At 41.9% G+C, this 22,980-nt stretch overlaps 1 protein-coding gene across 1 annotated transcript; it reads right to left on the bottom strand.

The window, feature by feature from the left end:
- Positions 1–2: 2 nt before the first annotated feature.
- On the bottom strand, positions 3–18,917 carry LOC109872366 (transcriptional adapter 1-like). Its single transcript, XM_020463572.2, has 8 exons — positions 18,771–18,917; positions 15,885–15,976; positions 11,219–11,284; positions 11,030–11,127; positions 10,697–10,909; positions 10,330–10,481; positions 4,408–4,564; positions 3–4,193 (listed from the first exon to the last, which is right to left on the bottom strand). Exons 1-8 carry the CDS (start codon positions 18,893–18,895, stop codon positions 4,041–4,043), a joined length of 1,056 nt encoding a protein of 351 aa, XP_020319161.2. The 5' UTR covers positions 18,896–18,917; the 3' UTR covers positions 3–4,040.
- Between the last annotated feature and the right edge of the window lie 4,063 nt (positions 18,918–22,980).

Below are 22,980 nucleotides of genomic sequence, written 5' to 3'. Positions count from 1 at the left end.
GAATCGGGTTTTAAATAGCTTTTATTGGCGCAGAAAACACGTTGAATAGTTCGTTCTTGGATGAACAGTGAATACATTTAATGTTTGTTAACAGTAAAATGGGGACAGACTGACCATTGAGTCACTCCAGTGTAGTGTAATCGCTTGGTAGGGGACCGTGCTCCTCGACAACGATTGGACACCGTTTCGGAAATGAGCAGCAAGCAAGCCAAATATGGCAAGAGAGCTCTGGGAGCAGTTACGTTTTCTATGACGGTGGGTCAGGGTGTGCCTAAAATACTGTCTGTCTCCTGTTGTAAATGCTGGTTGGTACTAATAGTCTTACGACTGGTGTTTTAAGGAGCTGAGGTGCTATATAATAAATTAAAATATCTTTGATGAGTTCATGACTGAGAAAAAAAACCATTCTTCAATAGTGTTCTTCAATAGTGTCGTGTAGATAGTGTAATATGTTCAATAGATATGTATACGTGTTCAATAGTGTCAACTACTGCCCCCCTTCACACCTACACTGCTGCTTAAATGATTACCACTATGCTGCTATCCATTGGTTATTGATTGACATTCCCAAGTATCTATTCATACTGCTACTGGTCACTATTACTCCTGTTTACGTGTACAGTGCATTTGGAAAGCATTAAGGCCTCTGGACTTTCCCCCCACATTTGGTTATGTTACAACCTTATCAATTTTAGAATGTATTTTTTTCATTCTTCTCTGCAGATCCTCTCAAGCTCTCTCGGGTTGGATAGGGAGTGTCGCTGCAAAGCCAGAGATGTACGATCAGGTTCAAGTCCAGGCTCCGCCTGGGCCACTCAAGGACATTCAGAGACTTGTTCCAAAGACACCCCTGTGTTGTCTTGGCTGTGTGCTTAGGGTCGTTGTCCTGTTGGAAGGTGAACTTTCGCCCCAGTCTGAGCGGTCTGGAACAGGTTTTTATCAAGGATCTCTCTGTACTTAGCTCAGTTCATCTTTCCCTCGACCCTGACTAGTTTCCCAGTCCCTGCCGCTGAAAAACATCCCCACAGCATGATTCTGCCACCACAATGTTTCACCGTATGGATGGTGCTAGGTTTCCTCCAGATATGACGCTTGGCATTTGGGCCAAAGAGTTCAATCTTGGTTTCATCAGACCAGACAATCTTGTTTCTCATGGTCAGAGTCCAGTAGGTGCCTTTTGGCAAATTCCAAGCGGGCTGTCATGTGCCTTTTACTGAGGAGTGGCTTCTGCATATCCACTCTAACATGAAGACCTGTTTGGTGAAGTACTGCAGAGATGGGAGAACATTCCAGAAGGACAACCATCCCACAGAGAAAATCTGGAGCTCTGTCAGAGTGACCATCGGGTTCTTGGTCACCTCCCTGACCAAGACCCTTCTCCAATTTCTCAGTTTGGCTGGGTGGTCAGCTCTAGGAAGAGTCTTGGTGGTTCCAAATTTCTTCCATTTAAAAGTGATGAAGGCCACTGTGTTCTTGTGGATCTCTTTCTTGATACTCTTCCCCAGATCTGAGCCACAACACAATGCGGTCTCTGAGCTCTACAGAGAATTCCTTTGACTTCATGGCTTGGTTTTGCTCTGGCATGCACTGTCAACTGTGAGACCTTATATAGACAGGTGTGTGCCTTTCCAAATCATGTCCAATCAATTGAATTTACCACGAGTGGACTCCAATCAAGTTGTAGAAACATCAAGGATGATCAATGGAAACAGGATTCCCCTGAGCTCAATTTCAAGTCTCATAGCTAGGGTCTGAATACTTTACATAAAAAAGGTATGTTTTTTATTTATTTTTAATACATTTGCACACAAAAAATCTAAAAACCGGTTTTCACTTTGTCATTATGGGGTAATGTGTAGACTGAGGATTTTCTAAAAAACAAAAAACAATTTTAGAATAAGGCTGTAACGTAACAATGTGGACAAAGTCAAGGGGTCTGAATACTTTCCAAATGCACTGTATATAATACCATTAGTGTATAACCATAAGTAGTTATATATATCCCTGCTACCAGTCATGTTTTAGGCCAATATACATGTAAACAGGACTATCACGCCTACACGGACACTTGCACACCACTTATGATGCTGCCATACTGTTTACTACTATTATAAGGGATTCACAGCAAAGCCATGCTGAACAAATTTGCCTCAAGAACCCATACGGTCCCTCAGGATAGATTTTCCTTCATCTTGGACATTTTGAAAAATCTTTGAAAAACTTCTCATGAACCATAAATCCAAATTATACCATCTCTTAACTTAGTTTTTCTCAAACTAAGGGATTGGTGACGAGATGGCTGAGTTATTGATAAATCAGGAAATCAGATTTTACATGTGGATTTACAAAGGTTTTAAATGGACAATGGCCTATCGACTTTGTAGGGTCATCAAATACATTACCATGATGAACCATGTTAAGTTTGGCTTTGACTAACTTTTTTAAAGATATCAAAGTGAATTGTTAATAGTTTCCTATGTAAGGCTAATGTTTAAAGTAATCATAAAATAATCTTCACCTGGACTGAAAGTCTGATACACTCAGAATTTGGTATTTTGAATCATCAAAACAGTCCCTAAACAGTTGAGAAAATAACATTAATGCATTCAAAGATGGTCACACTATACCAATAGATGCATATTAGCACATATGCTAAAAATAACTTAAAATAAATATTTTCATGAACCATGACACCAAATGTGGAATGTTGGCCCATGCTACATCTTAACTTAGCTTGAGAAAAGCTAAAAGGGATTGGTAAAAAGATGGCAGAGTTAACAAATCAAAAATCAGATTTGACGTGTCCATTTAAACCACTGTAAAGCCACTCCAAAGTGGCCTATCAACTTGAAACGCATCATCGCCATCATGGACGTCCTTAAGATGAACCTATAGATGCATGTTAGCACATATGCTAATAATACTTAAAACATCTTCTCATGAACTCATGAAGTCAGATTGAGTCTATATACCAAATCTGGAGTCAATGAATTAGCCTAATGAATTTGACAATGATTAGTTGCTGCATTCAAAGTCGGCCACACTGCACCACTAGATGGCACCATATATCACCAGGGCTATAAGAACTGAACAGATGGACATGGGCCATGAAACATGGTAAGAAAACCTTACGTATATGTCCTTACAAGCTGTGTGAACATAAAGTCACTGCAACCTTAGATGGCTGCACCAGACCAGTTGGTGTCACTATAGATGTCATTGGCAACAGTGGCACCATAAGATACTAGAGTAAATACTATTGGTCAAGTGGACTTTGATATTAAACAAGATCGCTGGTGTAAAAAAAATAACTAAAACCATATATACACATTTGTATGCATACTAATGCATGCATTGCTCTGACAAAGTACAGTGAACAAGGACCCAAGTGTACTACTCAGGCATAACTCTACAAGAGCATGTTAATATCGCAATAATAGGGCTGCAACATTTGTACACAAAGGCTTGGGAAATACAACAAATGTAACACTATTCTATCAAACAAATTAACTGACAAAATAAACCCACCAGAAGGTCAGAAATGCACACCTCCTCAAACGTATTAACATCACTAACTGTGCATTTAAAGGAGGGTCAGAGAGGCTATGGGAGAGATATCACTGTGTGCGCACCTGTGTAGACATGTTAGTGCCATAACAAGCTGTCTGTGACCACAACACACTGGGCCTTCATTCCTTCCTTCCTTCTCATTACAGCACAGCTCTGTGAGCCTTCAACACAGATCTACTGTGTGCATCTTAGGCTGGGTTTGCACTCTACCAAGCGTTGGAAAACGTTATTGACACTAGTGTAAAGTTGTGGTGCGCGGTGAAGCGGTTGCAGAGCCTCTACGGAGTAGACCTAGTGGAGTGGAAATCCAGTCTTCGATATCATCCTCTCGCTCTGCTTCAAGGCAGGATTTAGGGGCCATATGGATGCCTCAACACTGTGTGTTAAACTCTCCATTTGTCTCAGCCATACCCCCACCACAATCTGCCTGTCTATCCACCAAACTGTCTGTGTGTGTGTGTGTGTGTGTCTCAGCTGACGAGCAGACCATCCTTCCCTGCGAGGCGTTGGCGGTGCACATGGTCCTGCTCCAGGTCCTCGTGACTGGGATGCCACAGCCGGGACAGAATCCGTTCCATGTTCAGGGCATACATGGTGTGAGAGGGCATCACACCTCGGTGGACCTACGTTAAGGAAAAACATGAACAATATAGTCGTTTGAGTTGATTTTTCTTTCACATACAATGACACAAATACCTTTTCAGCTTTCCTTTTGATTAGAGAGAAAAACAAATTGTTGAATGCGGTTGAAAAAGCAAATCAATTCAAATGTCAGAAAGTTTTTTGTTATAGGTATATCATGTGACGTAAGGCAGATTGAAGCTGTGATTCTCTCACCTGTAACGCTTCCAGGAGGTCAAACATGCTGATCGGAGGGAGGGGCGCAAGGAGACTGTCACCAGAACAGGCTAATAGGAGAGCAGCCTGCTGCTCAGCATCGTCTTGTAATAGCTGAGGGGGCGGGCCGGCCAGGCGAGATGCACTGTGAGGTGGGCTAGAGTACGGATGAGGAGAGGGAGTCAGAACAGATAGACGAGCATGACAAGAGCCTAAAAGTAATTTATTAGTAAGGGGAAATTCTGCCTGGCCCTAAAACTGCAAAGGACCCTGCCTTTGTAAATAAAATAAAAAGAAGTATTTTAAATGGACCTCTATCCAGTCTCCAAGTGATCCTTTTTGCAGTGTGCTGTATGGGCAGCTCTCCTACCTCACTTTACTGCTACTACTGGTGCTTCATGTACCTAAAGTATAGTAGGTTGTTTGACCTAACAACCATTTAAGGTAAAACTGAAGTCTATAAAAGTTGACCCTTGATGTTACATTTGAACAGAGCAGTTAAACTTTATTCTACAGTCTACAGTCCTAAATATAGGACAAAACACACATCACAACAAGAGAGACAACACAACACTACATAAAGAGAGACCAAAGACAACATAGCATGGTAGCAACACCACATGGTAGCAGCACAAAACATGATACAAACATTATTGGGCAGTCAACAGCACAAAGGTCAAGAAGGTGGAAACAAAAATACATCACACAAAGCAGCCACAACTGTCAGTAAGAGTGTCCATGATTGAGTCTTTGAATGAAGAGATTGAGATAAAACTGTCCAGTTCGAGTGTTTGTTGGAGCTCGTTCCATTCACTAGCTCCAGCGAACTGAAAAGAGGAGCGATCCAGGGATGTGTGTGCTTTGGGGACCTTTAACAGAATGTGACTGGCAGAATGAGAGTTGAATGTGGAGGATGAGGGCTGCAGTAGATATCTCAGACAGGGGGGAGTGAGGCCTAAGAGGGTTTTATAAATAAGCATCAAACAGCGGGTCTTGCGATGGGTATACAGAGATGACCAGTATACAGAGTAGTACAGAGTGCAGTGATGTTTCCTATAAAAGTGCATTGGTGGCAAATCTGATGGCCGAATGGTAAAGAACATCTAGCCGCTCAAGAGCACCCTTACCTGCCGATCTATAAATTATGTCTCCGTAATCTAGCATGGGTAGGATGGTCATCTGAATCAGGGTTAGTTTGGCAGCTGGGGTGAAAAAGGAGCGATTATGATAAAGGAAACCAAGTCTAGATTTAACTTTAGCCTGCAGCTTTGATATGTGCTGAGACAAAGACAGTGCACCGTCTAGCCATACTCCCAAGTACTTGTATGAGGTGACTACTTCAAGCTCTAAACCCTCAAAGGTAGTAATAACACCTGGGGGAAGAGCAGCATTCTTCTTACCAAATCACATGACCTTTGTATTGTAGCTGTTCAGAAGGTTAAGGGCAGAGAAAGCTTGTTGGACACTAAGAAAGCTTTGTTGTAGAGCATTTAACACAACCTCTGGGGAGTGGCCAGCTGAGTATAAGACTATCATCTGCATATAAATGGATGAGAGCGCCTCCTACTGCCTGAGCTATGTTGTTGATGTAAATTGAGAAGAGCGTGGGGTACTCCCTTGGTGACAGGCAGTGGCTGAGACATCAGATTTTCGGACTTTATACACTGCACTCAGAGAGGTAGTTCGCAAACCAGGCCATAGACACCAATACTCCTTAGCCGGCCCACAAGAATGGAATGGTCTACCGTATCAAAATCTTTGGCCATGTCAATAAAAATAGCACAATATTGCTTAGAATCAAGGGCAATGGTGACATCATTGAGGACCTTTAAGGTTGCAGTGACACATCCATAACCGGAGCAGAAACCAGATTGCATACCCGAGACAATACTATAGACATCAAGAAACCCAGTCAGTTGATTATTGACAAGTTTTTCAACACTTTTTTATAAACAGGGCAAAATAGAAATGGGCCTATAACAGTTATGATCAGCTTGATCTCCCCCTTTAAATAAAGGACAAACTGTGGCTGCCTTCCAAGCAATGGGAACCTCCCCAGAAAGGAGAGACAGGTTAAAAAGGTTGGAGATAGGCTTGGCGATGATAGGGGCAGCAACCTAAAAGAAGAAAGGGCATAAACCATCTGACCCTGATGTTTTTTTGGGGTCAAGTTTAAGGAGCTCCTTTAGCACCTCAGACTCAGTGACTGCCTGCAGGGTGAAACTTTGTAGCAGGACAGGGGGGAAAAAAAGAGGGAGAAGCGTCGGGGATAGTCGCATTAGAAGGGGTGGGAGATGAGGAAATGTTGGACAGGCAAGGAGGCATGGCTGAGACAAATAGGAATCCTGACTTAATGAAGTGGTGAATAAAGAGCTCAGCCATGTGTTTCTTGTCAGCAACAACCATCAACATTAAAGGACATGGGCAGCTGTGAGGAGGGTTTATTCTCCAGAACTTCTTGGGGTTAGACCCACAGAGAGAGAACTGCTCCTTAAAGTAACTAACTTTGGCCTTCTGGATAGCCTGAGTTCACTTAATTGTCATTTGCCTGAATGATAGCCAGTCAACTTGAGTATGCGTGTGCCGAGCCTGTCGCCAAATGCAATTCTTGAGGTGGAGTAACTCTGCAAGATCACGGTCGAACAGGGGCTGAACCTGTTTTTAACTCTCATTTTCTTTAACAATACCATTGAAAGTATCAAAAAAGGAAGGTCCAAGCGTCTTAGACAGAGAGGATCAAGCTGATTCTGTACCATTTACAGAGGCCAATTCATTAAGGAAGGCTTGCTCATTAAAGTTTTTTTAGCAAGCGTCTATGACAAATCAGATGAGCTAAATTACTTCTATGCTTGTGTCAAGGAAAGTAACACTGAAGCATGCATGAGAACATCAGCTGTTCCGGACAACTGTTTGATCACGCTCTCCATAGTCGATGTGAGTAAGACCTTTAAACATGTCAACATTCACAAGGCCAGACGGATTTCCAGGACGTGTAATCCGAGCATGTGCTGACAACTTAGCAAGTGTCTTAACTGACATCTTCAACCTGTCCCTGACTGAGTCTGTAATACCAACATGTTTCAAGCAGACCACCATAGTCCCTGTGCCCAAGAACACTAAGGTAACCTGCTTAAATGACTACTGACCCGTAGCACTCACATCTGTAGCCATGAAGTGCTTTGAAAGGCTGGTCATGGCTCACAACACCATCATCCCAGAAACTCTAGACCCACTCCAATTTGCATACCGCCCAAACATATCCTCAGATGACGCAACCTCTATTGCGCTCTACACTGCCCTTTCCCACCTGGTCAAAAACACCTGTGAGAATGCTATTCATTAACTACAGCTCAGCGTTCGACACCATAGTGCCCTCAAAGCTTATCGCTAAGGACCCTGGGACTAAACACCTCCCTCTGCAACTGGATCCTGGAATTCCTGACGGGCCGCCCCCAGGTGGTAAGTGTAGGTAACAACACACCCGCCACACTGATCCTCAACACGGGGGCCCCTCAGGGGTGCGTGCTCAGTCCCCTCCTGTACTCCACATTCACTCATGACTGCATGGCCAGGCATGACTTCAACAGCATCAGCAAGTTTGCAAATGACAACAACAGTAGGCCTGATCACAAACAATTATGAGACTGCCTATAGGGAGAAGGTCAGAGACCTGGCAGTGTGGTGCCAGGACAACAACCTCTCCCTCAACATGATCAAGACAAAGAAGATGATTGTTGACTATAGTTAAAGGATGTCCGAGCACGCCCCCATTCTCATCGACCGGGCTGCAGTGGAGCAGGTTGAGAGCTTCAAGTTCCTTGGTTTCCACATCACCAACAAACTATCACGGTCCAAACACATTAATAACCTCTTGGAACTCCCTCTCCTGGATAATTGTCATCAATTGACACTAATTAGCATAACGCAACAGACAAAAAAATATTACTAGAAAATATTCATATTCATGAAATCACAAGTGAAATAGATTGAAACAAAGCTTAGCCTTTTGTTAATCACCCTGTCATCTCAGTTTTTGAAATTATGCTTTACAGCCAAAGCAAGACAAGCATTTGTGTAAGTTTATCGATAGCCTAGCATAGCATTATGCCTAGCTAGTAGCAGGCAGCTTGGTCACAAAAATCAGAAAAGCAATCAAATTAAATCGTTTACCTTTGATGAGCTTTGGATGTTTTCACTCACGAGACTCCCAGTTAGACAGCAAATGTTCATTTTGTCCCATAAAGATAATTTTTATAGCCGAAACACCTCCGTTTGTACTTCACGTTTGGTTAAGAAATACACCGGAAACTGCGGTCACGACAACGCCGAAACATATTCCAAATTAGATCCGTAATATCGACAGAAACATGGCAAACGTTTTTTATAATCAATCCTCAAGGTGTTTTTCAAATATCTATTCGATAATATATCAACCGGGACAGGTGGCTTCTTAGTAGGAAAGAGAGAAACAATGGCCGCATTTGTCTTTTACGCACAAAACACTGAGAGCCTCCAGCTGACCACTGACGCAATGTTGTCGTTCAGGCTATTTTTCAAAATAAAAACCTGAAACTATGCACTGTGACACTAGACACATTAGGGAAGCCATAGAAAAAGGAATCTGGTTGATATCTCATTCACTGCTCAATAGGGACGCATAGGAACGCAGAGCTTTCTAAATAAGAGTCCCTTCCGGATTGGATTTTTCTCAGGCTTTCACCTGCAATATCAGTTCTGTTATACTCCCAGACAATATTTTGACAGTTTTGGAAACTTTAGAGTGTTTTCTATCCTAAGCTGTCAATTATATGCATATTCTAGCATCTTGTCCTGACAAAATAGCTTGTTTACTTTGGGGAACATTATTTTTCCAAAAATGAAAATAGTGCCCCCTAGTTTCAAGAGGTTTTAAGACAGTCGTGAAGAAGGCACGACAAAGCCTATTAACCCTCAGGAGACTGAAAAGATTTGGCATGGGTCCTCAGATCCTCAAAAGGTCCCACAGCTGCACTGACTGGTTGCATCACTGCCTGGTATGGCAACTGCTCGGCCTTCGACCGCAAGGCACTACAGAGGATAGTGCGTATGGCCCAGTACATCACTGTGGCCAAGCTTCCTGCCATCCAGTACCTCTATACCAGGCAGTGTCAGAGAAAGGCCCTAAAAATGGTCAAAGACTCCAGCCACCCTAGTCATAGACTGTTCTCTCTGCTACCGCACGGCAAGCTGTACCGGAGCACCAAGTCTAGGTCCAAAAGGCTTCTTAAAAGCTTCTACCCCCAATCCATAAGACTGCTGGAAAAAGAATCAAGGGCTACGCAGGCCCTTATTTTACACTGCTACGCTCTGTTTATTATCTATGAATAGTCACTTTAACTCTACCTACATGTAAATATTACCTCCACTAACCGGTGTCCCTGCACATTGACTCTGTACCGGTACCCCATGTATATCGCCTCGCTATTATTATTTTACTGCTGCTATTTAATTATTGGTTACTTTTTATTTTCAATGTTTTACCTAAAACTTTTTTTTCTTAACTTCTTAAAGCATTGTTGGTTAAGCAGGGCGGCAGGTAGCCTAGTGGTTAGAGCGTTGGGCCAGTAACCAAAAGGTTGCTGTATCAAATCCCCGAACTGAAAAGTTAAAAATCTGTCGTTCTGCCCATGAAGGCAGTTAACCCACTGTTCCCCGGTAGGCCATTATTGTAAATAAGAATTTGTTCTTAACTGACTTGCCTAGATAAATAAAGGTGAAATAAAAATGTAAGGGCTTGTAAGTAAGCATGTTACTGTAAGGTCTACCTACACCGTTTGTATTTGGCGCATGTGATAAATAACACTTGATTTGATACTTTGTTGAACATTTTTCTAGTTGATTTAAGGCAGCTGAACGCTGCAGAAAGACAATTAACCTCATTACCAATCTGTGACAATGTGGTAGGCTGCCAGGCTGTTCTTCAAGTAGGGCTGGGGGGTGACATCACTGCCGAAGGCGTAGGGGAAGTGTCCATCACGCAGTCGGTAGGCCTTCCTCCTGGACACCACAGCAGTCAGCATGTCCTTCAGGTGGTTCTGTGGTAGTGGAGGGAACGACAGGTGAGTGAAGTGTGTGTATGGGGGGGGGGGGGGGGGGGATCCTGAGTGGACTGATCCAACTTGCTGTTGGAAGGGGTACAAAGCCTATCTCAAAGCATAAAGTAACCTGTGCTACATGAGAAACATGAAGTCTTACAACCCTTCTCATATCTTGTACTAGTATCCCATAAAAACACACACTCGATACATACCTCCACTGCGTGGACCATGGTGTTGACGGCGTCCTCCGTGACGTTGTCCAGGCCCAGCTCAAAAGCGGTGACCATCATGCGGGCCTCCAGCTGGCCCCGGGTGGGCAGCAACAGGGTGTGGGCACTAAGTCTCAGCTCCTCTTCCTCACTCCCAACCTCCCGCGGGCTGAAGGCCTGGGCCGCACTCAGAGGGTTCTGGGGCTGGAAGCGATGCTGGACACGCAACAGGTCACACGCATGGAATTATAATTCACCAACAGGAGAGGTCTGAAGTTTATAAACCATGTATTACTGCCACCTCCCATTATGCATTATTGAAGGACAACAACTCACATCAAATTTCTGTCTGAAGGAGAACTTCTTTTTTCCTTTGGCAGGCTTGCCAGGCTTGGAGGCTGAGCTACCTGCCCACTGCAAAGATCCAGCACCCTCTGGAAAAGGGAATGGGTTGCAGTCAGGTTTGTGGTCAACATACAGATGTGTGGTATCCATCGATAGTAATATACTCGATGGAAACCCTACCTGGTGTGGCGACGATTATCTGACAACGTGTGAGAATGGCCAGGAGAAAGTCATTGTGGACATGAACTGAGAGAGAGAAAGAAAAATAAGTAGAGTTTGATTGAAATTCATTTTTTTTTTGGCACTGAGCAGACTAGCTCTGGTCCATACGCTTGTGTCAGCTCGTAGTGCAAATAGGACGCATGTGCATGGCTAGCGGCTGTAAACAAAGTGCTCTCATTTCATATTTTGGAGAACGGACAACTGAAGAATTCAGTGAAAAGTTAAATCAGAACTCTAGTAACATCTTAACTTTGGTGAGTAATGAAAGTATATAGAAGCGAGTCACTAAAAAAAATTGTTGATGGGGGATGAATGGAAAGATGCAAGTCGCTGACATGGACCAGAGCTTGGTTTAAAACCCTTGATTGATGATGCTATGTATTGGTCAGTGAGAGGTTTTGAAGCCCCAGGTCACCCATATTGTCACTCCCCAGAAGAAGCAGTCCTCCATAGGTATTTCGATTAAAATTGACAAAATTACATGTCATTATAGGTTGTGGGCAGTAATATTAGAACTTTCCAAAAAGTATACGTAAAGTTATATATTTTTCAATTTTATTTTTAGCTCACATAATATAAAAGTATGCATTAAGGTGTGTCTAATATAATAAGGCAAAAATACATTTAGACATTAATAAATGCATTTTTAAAGCTTCCAAAATATTTTTTACAACAGTGGGGGAGTGCCTAGATGAAGGCGGAGGGCTTCAAAACAGGCCTTTCCCAAAATGCACCTTGGCCTTTCCAACCCTGACCCAATATATACAGTTTAAGATGGAAGTTCACTTACACTTAGGTTGGAGTCATTCACTTCTTGGTGACTGGGGGGCAGTATTGAGTAGCTTGGATGAATAAGGTGCCCAGAGTAAACTGCCTGCTTCTCAGCCATAAAAGCTAGAATATGCTAAACTGTTTGAATGATGTCTGATTATAACAGAACTCATATGGCAGGCGAAAACCTGAGAAAAAATCCAACCAGGAAGTGGGAAATCTGAGGTTTGTAGTTTTTCAACTCATTGCTATTCCAATATACAGTGTCTGTGTGTTTGTGTTTCCTAAGGCTTCCACTAGATGTCAACAGTCTTTAGAACCTCATTTCAGGCTTCTACTGTGAAGGGGGGCTGAATGAGAGGGGATTGAGCCAGGTGTCTGGCAGAGTGCCATGGGCTCGTGACTCAAGTTCATGTGAGAGTTACCTCGCGTTCCATTGCTTTTCTACAGACAAAGGAATTTTCCGGTTGGAACATTTATTGAAGATTTATGATAAAAACATCCTAAAGATTGATTCTATACTTCGTTTGACATGTTTCTACAGACTATAACGGAACTTTTTGGACTTTTCGTCCGACCTTTCCGCTGGACTTGCACGCGCGTTGCGAGTTTGGATTTGTTTACCAAGCACGCTAACAAAAGGAGGTGTTTGGACATAAATTATATACTTTATCAAACAAATCAAACATTTATTGTGTAACTGGGATTCCTGGGAGTGCATTCTGATGAAGATCAAAAGGTAAGTGAATATTTATAATGCCATTTCTGACTAATGTTGACTCCACAACATGGAGTATATCTTTATGGCTTGTTTGGGCTCTGAGAGCTGTACTCAGATTATTGCAAGGTATGCTTTTTCCGTGTTTTTTTCGGAAATCTGTCGCAGCCATTACATTAAGGAGAGGAACAGTAGCGTCCCACCCCGCCAACAGCCAGTGAAAGTGCAGGGCGCCAAATTCAAAACAACAATCTCATAATTAAAATTCCTCAAGCATACAAGTATTTTACGCCATTTTAAAGATACAATTCTCGTTAATCCAGCCACAGTGTCTGATTTCAAAAAGGCTTTACAGCGAAAGCACCACAAACAATTATGTTAGGTCACCACCAAGTCACAGAAAAACAGCCAATTTTCCAGCCAAAGAGAGATGTCACAAAAAGCAGAAATATAGATAAAATGAATCACTAAAATGTGATGATCTTCATCAGATGACACTCATAGGACTTCATGTTACACAATACATGTATGTTTTGTTCGGTAAAGTTCATATTTATATCCAAAAATATGAGTTTACATTGGCACGTTATGTTCAGTAGTTCCAAAACATCCGGTGATTTTGCAGAGAGCCACATCAATTTACAGAAATTCTCATAAGACATTGATAAAAGATACAAGTGTTATACATGGAATTTTAGATCCACTTCTCCTTAATGCAACCGCTGTGTCAGATTTCAAGAAACTATTAGGAAAAAGCACACCATGCAATAATCTGAGTACGGCGCTCAGACGACAAATCAAGCCAAACAGATATCCACCATGTTGGAGTCAACAGAAGTCAGAAATAGCATTATAAATATTCACTTACCTTTGATGATCTTCATCAGAATGCACTGCCAGGAATCCCAGTTGCACAATAAATGTTTGTTTTGTTCCATCATATGTCCAAATACCTCCTTTTTGTTAGCGCGTTCAGTACACAATCCAAACTCACGACGCGCGGTCACTAGCAGCAGACAAAAAGTCCCGTTACAGTCCGTAGAAACATGCCAAACGATGTATGAAATCAATCTTTAGGATGTTTTTAACATAAATGTTCAATAATGTTCCAACCGGAGAATTCCTTTGTCTATAGAAAAGCAATGGAACAGAGCTCGCTTTCACGTGAACGCGCGAGACTGAGCTCGTGGCTGCTGGCAGACCTCTGACTCATTCCCCTCTCATTCGCCCCCACAGCACAGTAGAAGCATCACACAAGGTTCTAAAGGCTGTTGACATCTAGTGGAAGCCTTAGGAAGTGCAATATGACCCCATATTCGATGTATTCGATAGGGCAAGAGTTGAAAACCTACAAACCTCTGATTTCCCACTTCCTGGTTGGATTTTTTCTCAGGTTTTTGCCTGCCATATGAGTTCTGTTATACTCACAGACATCATTCAAACAGTTTTAGAAACTTCATACCGTTTTTTATCCAAATCTACTGATTATATGCAGATTCTAGCTTTTATGGCTGAGTAGCAGGCAGTTTAATTTGGGCATGCTTTTCATCCAAAATTCCCAATGCTGCCCCCTACCCTAGAGAAGTTACACCATTTAAAAGCAAATTTGTGGAGAGTTTGAAAAACAAGTTTTAATGACTCCAACCTAAGTGTATGTAAACTTCTGACTTACAACTGTATATATAGACCCGTTCCAAATAGACCAGAGGACAACCTGTATAGACCTAGTCAGATCCAGACTTGGTCCTATCCGAGTGAGGGAGCTGAGTTACTTTATTAACCGGAGGTTATAAAGTGCGAGAAGAGACAGTCTAGCAGGTGGGGCAGGGCAGTACTGTGAGTAACACAGGGAATAAGGAACCAACAAGCTACACACTCCAGAAAAGCATCGCTCTGTGTGTGTGTGTGTGTGTGTGTGTGTGTAGCCCCTTCCGGAAAAGTCTTAATTACACATATCCGAGACAATCATATCAAATCTGACCCAGACCTGAGACACTATTTATAATTCTGGATCCAGACCCGCTCAGGTCCCAGTACGGGTCTCAGGCAATGTTACCTCTAACCTGCAGGCTCGCAGCTCCCCGGGAATGCCCCCCAGAAGAAATATCAGCCCGCATAGAGAAGCACGACATTGAACTTCACTCAAATTTTCACTAACACTATGAACATTTCCCTTTACTATGGGAATTGCGATCGAATCAATGCAATGTTAGCCACTTACAATGCAACATACCGAAACAAAACAAAGTATGCAAGAGATTTTGTTTTAGGCAGAACGCATCAGAGTAGGGTTATGTTGCATTGATAGGCCTGAGACCAGAGTTAGGCATAACCAATCAGAGCTGCAGTAGGCTTATATGCAATTAAACTATTACCATATATGGATCTGTGCCATTCCCTTTTAACTCGACTGTGTTTACAGCATGAGACCAAAGCGAGAGCTGCATGTAGCCACATGCGCACATTTGTTCATATCCTTTGCTAGTTAGTGACTTATTAGCCCAGTTATAGATCATTTGTAGTCAGCAATGGGGGAGTGATTGATTCCTACAAATGCACAAAACATGTGCATTTGTAGCCTTTTTTTGAAAGCGAAGTGTTGTATTTTGCAACAGGCTTGAATAAGCCAAGTAGCCAACAGGCAGAGGGTAGCATAATTTGTCTTTCCTGTAATAATGGTATGGGAATAATGATGCATTTTATTTTAAAGTGGTTTGTTGCAACAAACACAATAACATTTTCATCCTTATCTGAAGAACAAGAGGATACACAAGTTAATGTCAAGCCCTGCATGTTTTTTCTAAAGTCTCATGGATTGTATGCCTACATTGAACACCACCCATCGGCTGCTACCGTAGGCTGAATTACAGAACAGCTATTTCCATGTTAAAATGTTAGGCCTACATTATGATCAAATAGCCACAGTAGCCTACTTGACCACTTAAAACTGTAACTTAAAGCGGTTACAGCCTCATCGTTCACAGTAAACACTCGCTGGAAGTCACAGTATTTTCTAAATGTTCAAGTTTGCGCTAAGCAGATCTGAAATGTGCTCAGTGCATACATTTCTGTATGAAGACCTCTAGTCCAACCCACAGAAACAGTCAGAGAATGTTGAATAATTTCTCCACTAACCGTTGTCTTGTGCCAAAAGGCGACGAGCCTCGATGTCAAACTCTTCCTTGCTTATCTTGTGTTTGAACCACAGTTTCAAGTTCGCCCAGTAACTATAAGAGAAGCAATTGAGGAAATTAACATTCATGACAACGTTAGCTAAACATTCAGTAAAGTTAACGTAAAAGCGTGCGCATACTAGGTTCGATTTGCTCCTGGCAGAACTTGGCTTGGTGAACGTTTGTGCCTCGCATACCCTCTTAAAAGACCTTCACTTGAGAAATTGCAATATTACGCTTTGTCCCTCAAGACAACGTAGCAACATAGCCAGTATATACTTCCTCAAAATAGTCAGAATGAATATAAGATGAATTCATAAATTGTCATTCATTTGGACGTTTTTGCAGGAGAGGCCTTAGTCGAGCCATATTACATCTAACTGAGATGTTCGTTGCAGCATTTCTGAAGTAATAAACTAGTCATCTCTCGTTGAATAACAACACGTAGTTCCCACTCCTACAAGGGGGAGTAGACTGAACTTCGACTTGGGAGAGTATTCGAACACGCCTGGTGTTCAAATTGATCACGTTCGTTGCGGAACAAGAGTTGAGTGGAGATGAACGGACTCAGTTCAGTCAGTCGTCCTGATGAGTCGTTCCCAGCTAGCTAGTTTATGCTTGTGGCTAGAAACTTATCTGCTGAAGGTTGGTCTTGGGACTGTTCAGAATGATTCAATTTTAATCTGATTCATTTTTTTTCTCTACCTTTTACCTTTATACGTCTGTATACAGGTTGAACATTGCCGATTTTGACACTCAAACTCCTAAATTGGAACGCAGTGGCTGTACAGTAACATGCTATACCTGACTTCAGAGCTCAGGGTCTCCGCTTCACAGTTCTGTATGGGTTTTGACCGACAGACATTCTGAACTTGAGCACTGAGTGCCACAAGAAGTTGACCCCATCACTCCTGCTAATTGGGACTTTTGCAAATGTTTTGTTTTCAGAGCGAGGAAAATGCTGTAAATAACAAGGACACCCGTGAGGCCAAATGTGCACTGAACATCTCCATATCACAAAACTCATGTAATATACTGTGTCAACGTTTATGATCACTATGTTTTATGTAATTACAAGATGACATGGCATTATAGACTGGGTTGTCCTGAACTGAATGAGCCTGTTGGTTGTATTGTAAAGAGCATTTGCTCTGGACCACGCATCAGAATGCACTCATGACTCCATTCCATGCGCACCAAAAGTACGATCTGCTTCTCTGAATTGCCTTGTGAAAGATTAACACTGTAAAATCGTATTTTATAATTTAGCTAGTCATGTTGCAAATTATACCCACCTGACCCAGATTGCGATGTATAATGGATTGCGTAAACAGTAGAACAAAAACGCCACAAGACGAACTGTTCCGGATGGATGCGGACGCCTTTAGTCGCACAATTTTACATCTACCCAAAGATGTTTGGTGCAGTATTTCTCAAGTGGAAAAATGTACATGAAAACTAGTCATCTGTCGTCGAATGACAAACACCTAATTGAAAAATCCCTACTGTTGACCAATCATTGACGAAGGGGCGTAGACTTTGAATACCGAACTTCGAATTGCCTCGAGAAAAAGTGTGTGCTCGGAACAGCCTAAAAAACCCTGCCGAACGCCAAACAGGTTTTTTTTGTTTATTTATATGCGCGAATCGTGTACTCCCGAGTCGATATTCACGTAATAAAAGGGAATTCCCATCGACCACAAATTGATGTTTGGAGCACCGGGCCGTCGTTTGATATTACTACTTTTTCCATAACGACAATATAAGTTTGACGTTGGGCGAAAAAAATAATGTTCATAATGTACCTATGACAATTGTCTACAGACATGTCGATAAGCAGACTTTTTAGACTTGCTTTCAATGAGAATAACAAAGTCATTACACAATATACTTTTTAAAAGTAGTTTTGAACGGTAAATTGGCTAAAACAAGCAGACAAGAAAATTGCATTTGTAAAAAGAGCCAATGGGGTAACCTAGGTAACCACAGGTTGTTTTACCCACAGGCGGGCGAGGTCGCGATGTGATGGTAAATTCACTCTGGAGTGCCAAACTGCGCTCTGGACGTTCGTAAATTGTCAAATTGCCCGTTAGTAAATTCAGAGGTCCACTCTCGGAGCATTCAGAGGGCACCCTGGACGCTCTGGCCGAGGAGCAGAGTTGATCCGAGCAGTCAAGCCGTTTTGAGCTCCCGAATGGCACAGTGGCCTGAGGCACTGCATCTCAGTGCCTCAGTCCCTGGTTCGAATCCAGGCTGTATCACATCCGGCAGTGATTGGGATAGGGCAGCGCACAATTAGCCCAGCATCATTCGGGGTTGGCCATCATTGTAAATAAGAATTTGTTCTTAACTGACTTGCCTAGTTAAAAGGTTAAATGTACAAAATAATAATTTAAAAGCACCCAAGCTAAATGGCTAAATAAAGTTGGCTAGTTTGCTAGTTACTTCCAGACACAAATAAGAGAACGCCTCACTCTGACCATTTCACTCACCCTAACAACAATTTGAATAACCATGGCAACAATTTGAATAACTTTTTTTGCTGAAATGTACAGACACCTGTCATATTAAACGGGTGTTGCGCGTTCGGAATGCTTCAGTTACTCTGCACTCTAGCACACTCAGGCAAGAAGCTCAAATATCGAGCAGATAGCCAGAGCGAATTTACGAACGCACCCATAATACCGACTGGGAAACAAGCTACAGGCTTTAGCTAGCTAGATAATACATCGCCGTTAGCAGAGAGCTAGTTTTAGCTATCCATTTGTGGCCGATTAAAACAACTTTCGAAATAGGAAAGTTAAAAGTGTAAGGACAACATGAAACCAACCAATGGTTGCTTACTTACTGTTTAACATTATCACCAATTGCTTCAGTTAAATGTTTCTTGGCAATTTCAAGCTCAGTAGCATGGGCTGCCATAACGACGTCTATACAAGTGTTGGACGTAATCATTCCGCGCCTGGGCTGCATCTTCTTTTTTCGGTTATCGGAAATGTGTGCATCAGCAAAAGGTGTAATAGCGCCACCTATGAACTTGGAATATAGGAAAACACACACACACTTCTGCAATTACCCTTTCCTGCCAGCAGAGAGCACACATGCCTCAAGAGACAGTGCTGTGTATTATTAACAGTGCATTCGGAAAGTAATCAGACCCCTTGACCTTTTCCCCATTTTGTTACCTTACCTTAGTTTTTTCCCCTCATCAATCGACACACAATAACCTACAAAGCAAAAACAGGTTTTTAGACATTTTAGCAAATGTGTTAGTAATCAAAGTTATTAAAATGAAATGTATTAAGAAACACCTTTGGCAGCGATTACAGCCTCAACTCTTCATGACGCTACAAGCTTGGCACACCTGTATTTGGGAAGGTTCTCCCATTCTTCTCTGCAGATCCTCTCAAGCTCTGTCAGGTTGGATGGGGAGCGTCGCTGCACAGCTATTTTTTATTTTTTATTTAACCTTTATTTAACTAGGCAAGTCAGTTAAGATCAAATTCTTATTTACAATAACGGCCTAGGAACAGTGGGTTAACTGCCTTGTTCAGGCAATACTTATGTAAATCTGATTTTTCAGTCCATTCTTTTGATAAATGAGCAAACATTTCTACTGTGCCTTGCGAAACTATTCACCCCACTTGGCATTTTTCCTATTTTGTGGCCTTACAACCTGGGATTCAAATATACTTTTGGGGGATTTATATAATTTGATTTACACAACATGCCTACCACTTTGAAGATGCAAAATATGTTTTATTGTGAAACAAACAAGTAATAATTAAAAAACTTTAAAAAACTGAGCGTGCATAACTATTCACCCCCCCCCCCCCCCCCCAAAAGGCCATTCCAAGACATTTAAATGTTCCCCTTAAACCACCCAAGTGTTGCCTTAACAGTATGCATCGGGTCATTGTCCTGCTGGAAGGTGAACCTCCGTCCCAGTCTCAAATCTCTGGAAGACTGAAACAGGTTTCCCTCAAGAAGTTCCCTGTATTTAGCACCATCATTCCTTCAATTCTGACCAGTTTCCCAGTCCCTGCCTATGAAAAACATCCCCACAGCATGATGCTTCCACCACCATGCTTCACTGTGGGGATGGTGTTCTCGGGGTGATGCGATGTGTTGGGTTTGTTCTAGACCTAGCGTTTTCCTTGATGGCCAAGCAACATTTTAGTCTCATCTGACCAGAGTACCTTCTTCCATATGTTTGGGGAGTCTCCCACATGCCTTTTGGTGAACACCAAACGTGTTTGCTTATTTCTTCTTTCAGCAATGATTTTTTTATGGCCGCTCTTCCGTAAAGCCCAACTCTGTGGAGTGTATGGCTTAAAGTGGTCCTATGGACAGATACTCCAATCTCCGCTGTGGAGTTTTGCAGCTCCTTCGGGGTTATCTTTGGTCTCTTTGTTGCCTCTGATTAATGCCCTCCTTCTCTGGTCTGTGAGTTTTGGTGGGCGGCCCTGTCTTGGTTTGTTGCTCCGTGGGATGTTCAAAGTTTCAGATATTTTTTTGTAACCCAACCCTGATCTGTACTTCTCCACAACTTTGTCCCTGACCTGTTTGGCGATCTCCTTGGTCTTCATGGTGCCGCTTGCTTGGTGGTGCCCCTTGCTTAGCGATGTTGTAGACTTTGGGGCCTTTCAGAACAGGTGTTATATACTGAGATCTTGTGACAGATCATGTGACACTTAGATTGCACACAGGTGGAATTTATTTAATTAATTATGTGACTTCTGAAGGTAATTGGTTTCACCAGATCTTATTTAGGGGCTTCATAGCAAAGGGGGTGAAAACATATGCACGCAAGCACTTTTTCTTTTTTTCTTTTTTAGAATTTTTTGAAAAAAGTTATTTTTTTCATTTTCACTTCACCAATTTGGACTATTTTGCGTATCTCCATTACATGAAATCCAAATAAAAATCCATTTAAATTACAGGTTGTCATGCAACAAAATAGGAACAACGCCAAGGGGGGTGAATACTTTTGCAAGGCACTGTACAAGCCTGTTTTTACTTCGTCATTGTGGGGTATTGTGTGTAGATTGAGGGAAAAAAACAATTTAATACATTTTAGAAAAAGGCTGTAAGGTAACAAAATGTGGAAAAGTCAAGGGGTCTAAATACTTTCCGAATGCACTTTACATAATGTTTTACTCATTATGTATAATACTGTATTCTAGTCAAGACCATCCTTTTCAACTATTGCTGTACATATACAATTCTATCCTACTTATTTTACAGATATACTACATATTCTATCCACAGAGTGTCCATAATGTCTATACATCCCATCACATATACCGTATTTATTCAGAACAAATACATAAACGCATCAATTTCAACAATTTTACTGAGTTACAGTTCATATAAGAAAATCATTCAACAAAAATAAAATCATTAGGCCCTAATCTATTGATTTCACATGACTGGCCAGGGGCGCAGCCATGGGTGGACCTGGGAGAACATAGGCCCACCCACTTGGGAGCCAGGCCCACCCACTGGGGAGCTAGGCCCAGACAATCAGAATGAGTTTTTCCCCACAAAAGGGCTTTATTACAGACAGAAATACTCCTCAGTTTTATCAGTTCTCCGGGTGCCTGGTCTCAGACAATCCCGCAGGTGAAGAAGCCGGATGAGGAGGTCCTGGGCTGGTGTGGTTACACGTGGTCTGTAGATGTGAGGCCGGTTAGACATACTGCCAAATTCTCTAAAACGACATTGGAGGCAGCTTATGGTAGAGAAATGAACATTAAATTCTCTGGCAGCAGCTTTGGTAGACATTCTGGCAGTCAGCATGCCAATTGCATGCTCCTTCAAAACTTGAGACATCTGTGGCATTGTGTTATGTGACAAAACTGCATATTTAAGATTGGCCTTTTATTGCCCCCAGCACAAGGTGCACCTGTGTAATGATCATGCTGTTTAATCAGCTTCTTGATATTCCACACCTGTCTGTGGATGCATTATTTTGGAAACTGAGAAATGCTCACTAACAGAGACGTAAACAAATTTGAGCACAACATTTGAGAGGAATAAGCTTTTTGTGTGTATGGAACATTTCTGGGATCTTTTATTTCAGCTAATGAAACATGGAACCAACACTTTACATGTAGTGTTTATATTTTTGTTCCGTATATATATTTATACTGTGGACTCCGACAATGCTAGTCCTAATATTTCTATATTTCTTAATTCCATTCTTTTACTTTCAGATTCATGTGTATTGTTGTGTATTGTTAGATATTACTGCACTGTTGGAGCTAGGAACTCAAGCATTTCGCTACATCCGCAATAACATCTGCTAAATATGTGTATGCGAACAATACAATTTGATTTGATTTAGTCAGCTATCTAATCTTGTAGTAAGCATGGTTGAATTACTGAATGGGCTGGGGCCCATTGATCATCAGTTATCATATAAAAAACTATAAACGTTTGCCTCCACCCTATGGCAAAATGTGTAGTACTGCAGGAAAATAGCTGTAAAACTGCACATTTTTCTCTCCACCCATGGCAAAATTTGCAGAATTGCATGAAATGTGTTATAAAATTGCTAAATCTTCTCTCTAGCCTGTGGCAAAACGTGTAGAATTGCAGCAAACTTAATTACAAATGGCAACATTTTCTCTATACAACAAGGGGGCTGCTAAAATGTTTTGCTTGCAAGACACATGATGAGTTCTGTTTTTTTGTGGGCCCCCATCCCCATCAAAGTTGCCCATTCCTGATTTAGGTTTACACGACTCCCAATAAACATAGCATATAGGCACAAATAAAACAATGAGCCAGATGTTTCACCGGATCTATTCATCTAAAGCATCCGGTTGGCATTTCCACTCACCACCAACTATGGTGATGAGAGGAAGCCCAGTGGCCGGCAGTGGGAGAAGATGGAGTGATATTATGGATTTTGCCAGACATTCTACACATTTTTTCATCAAACATTTGATCTCAATACAGTTTTCTGTTCCCAAAACTATAATTTGTTACAAACAGAGTGTACTAAGTTTGGTAGACTCAACCCTTTGCCAAAGGAAAAAAATGGCTTTGTT

This window comes from Oncorhynchus kisutch, linkage group LG27, assembly GCF_002021735.2.
Source record: "Oncorhynchus kisutch isolate 150728-3 linkage group LG27, Okis_V2, whole genome shotgun sequence".
NCBI lineage: Eukaryota > Metazoa > Chordata > Actinopteri > Salmoniformes > Salmonidae > Oncorhynchus > Oncorhynchus kisutch.
This window is presented reverse-complemented; position numbering and strand designations above follow the sequence as displayed.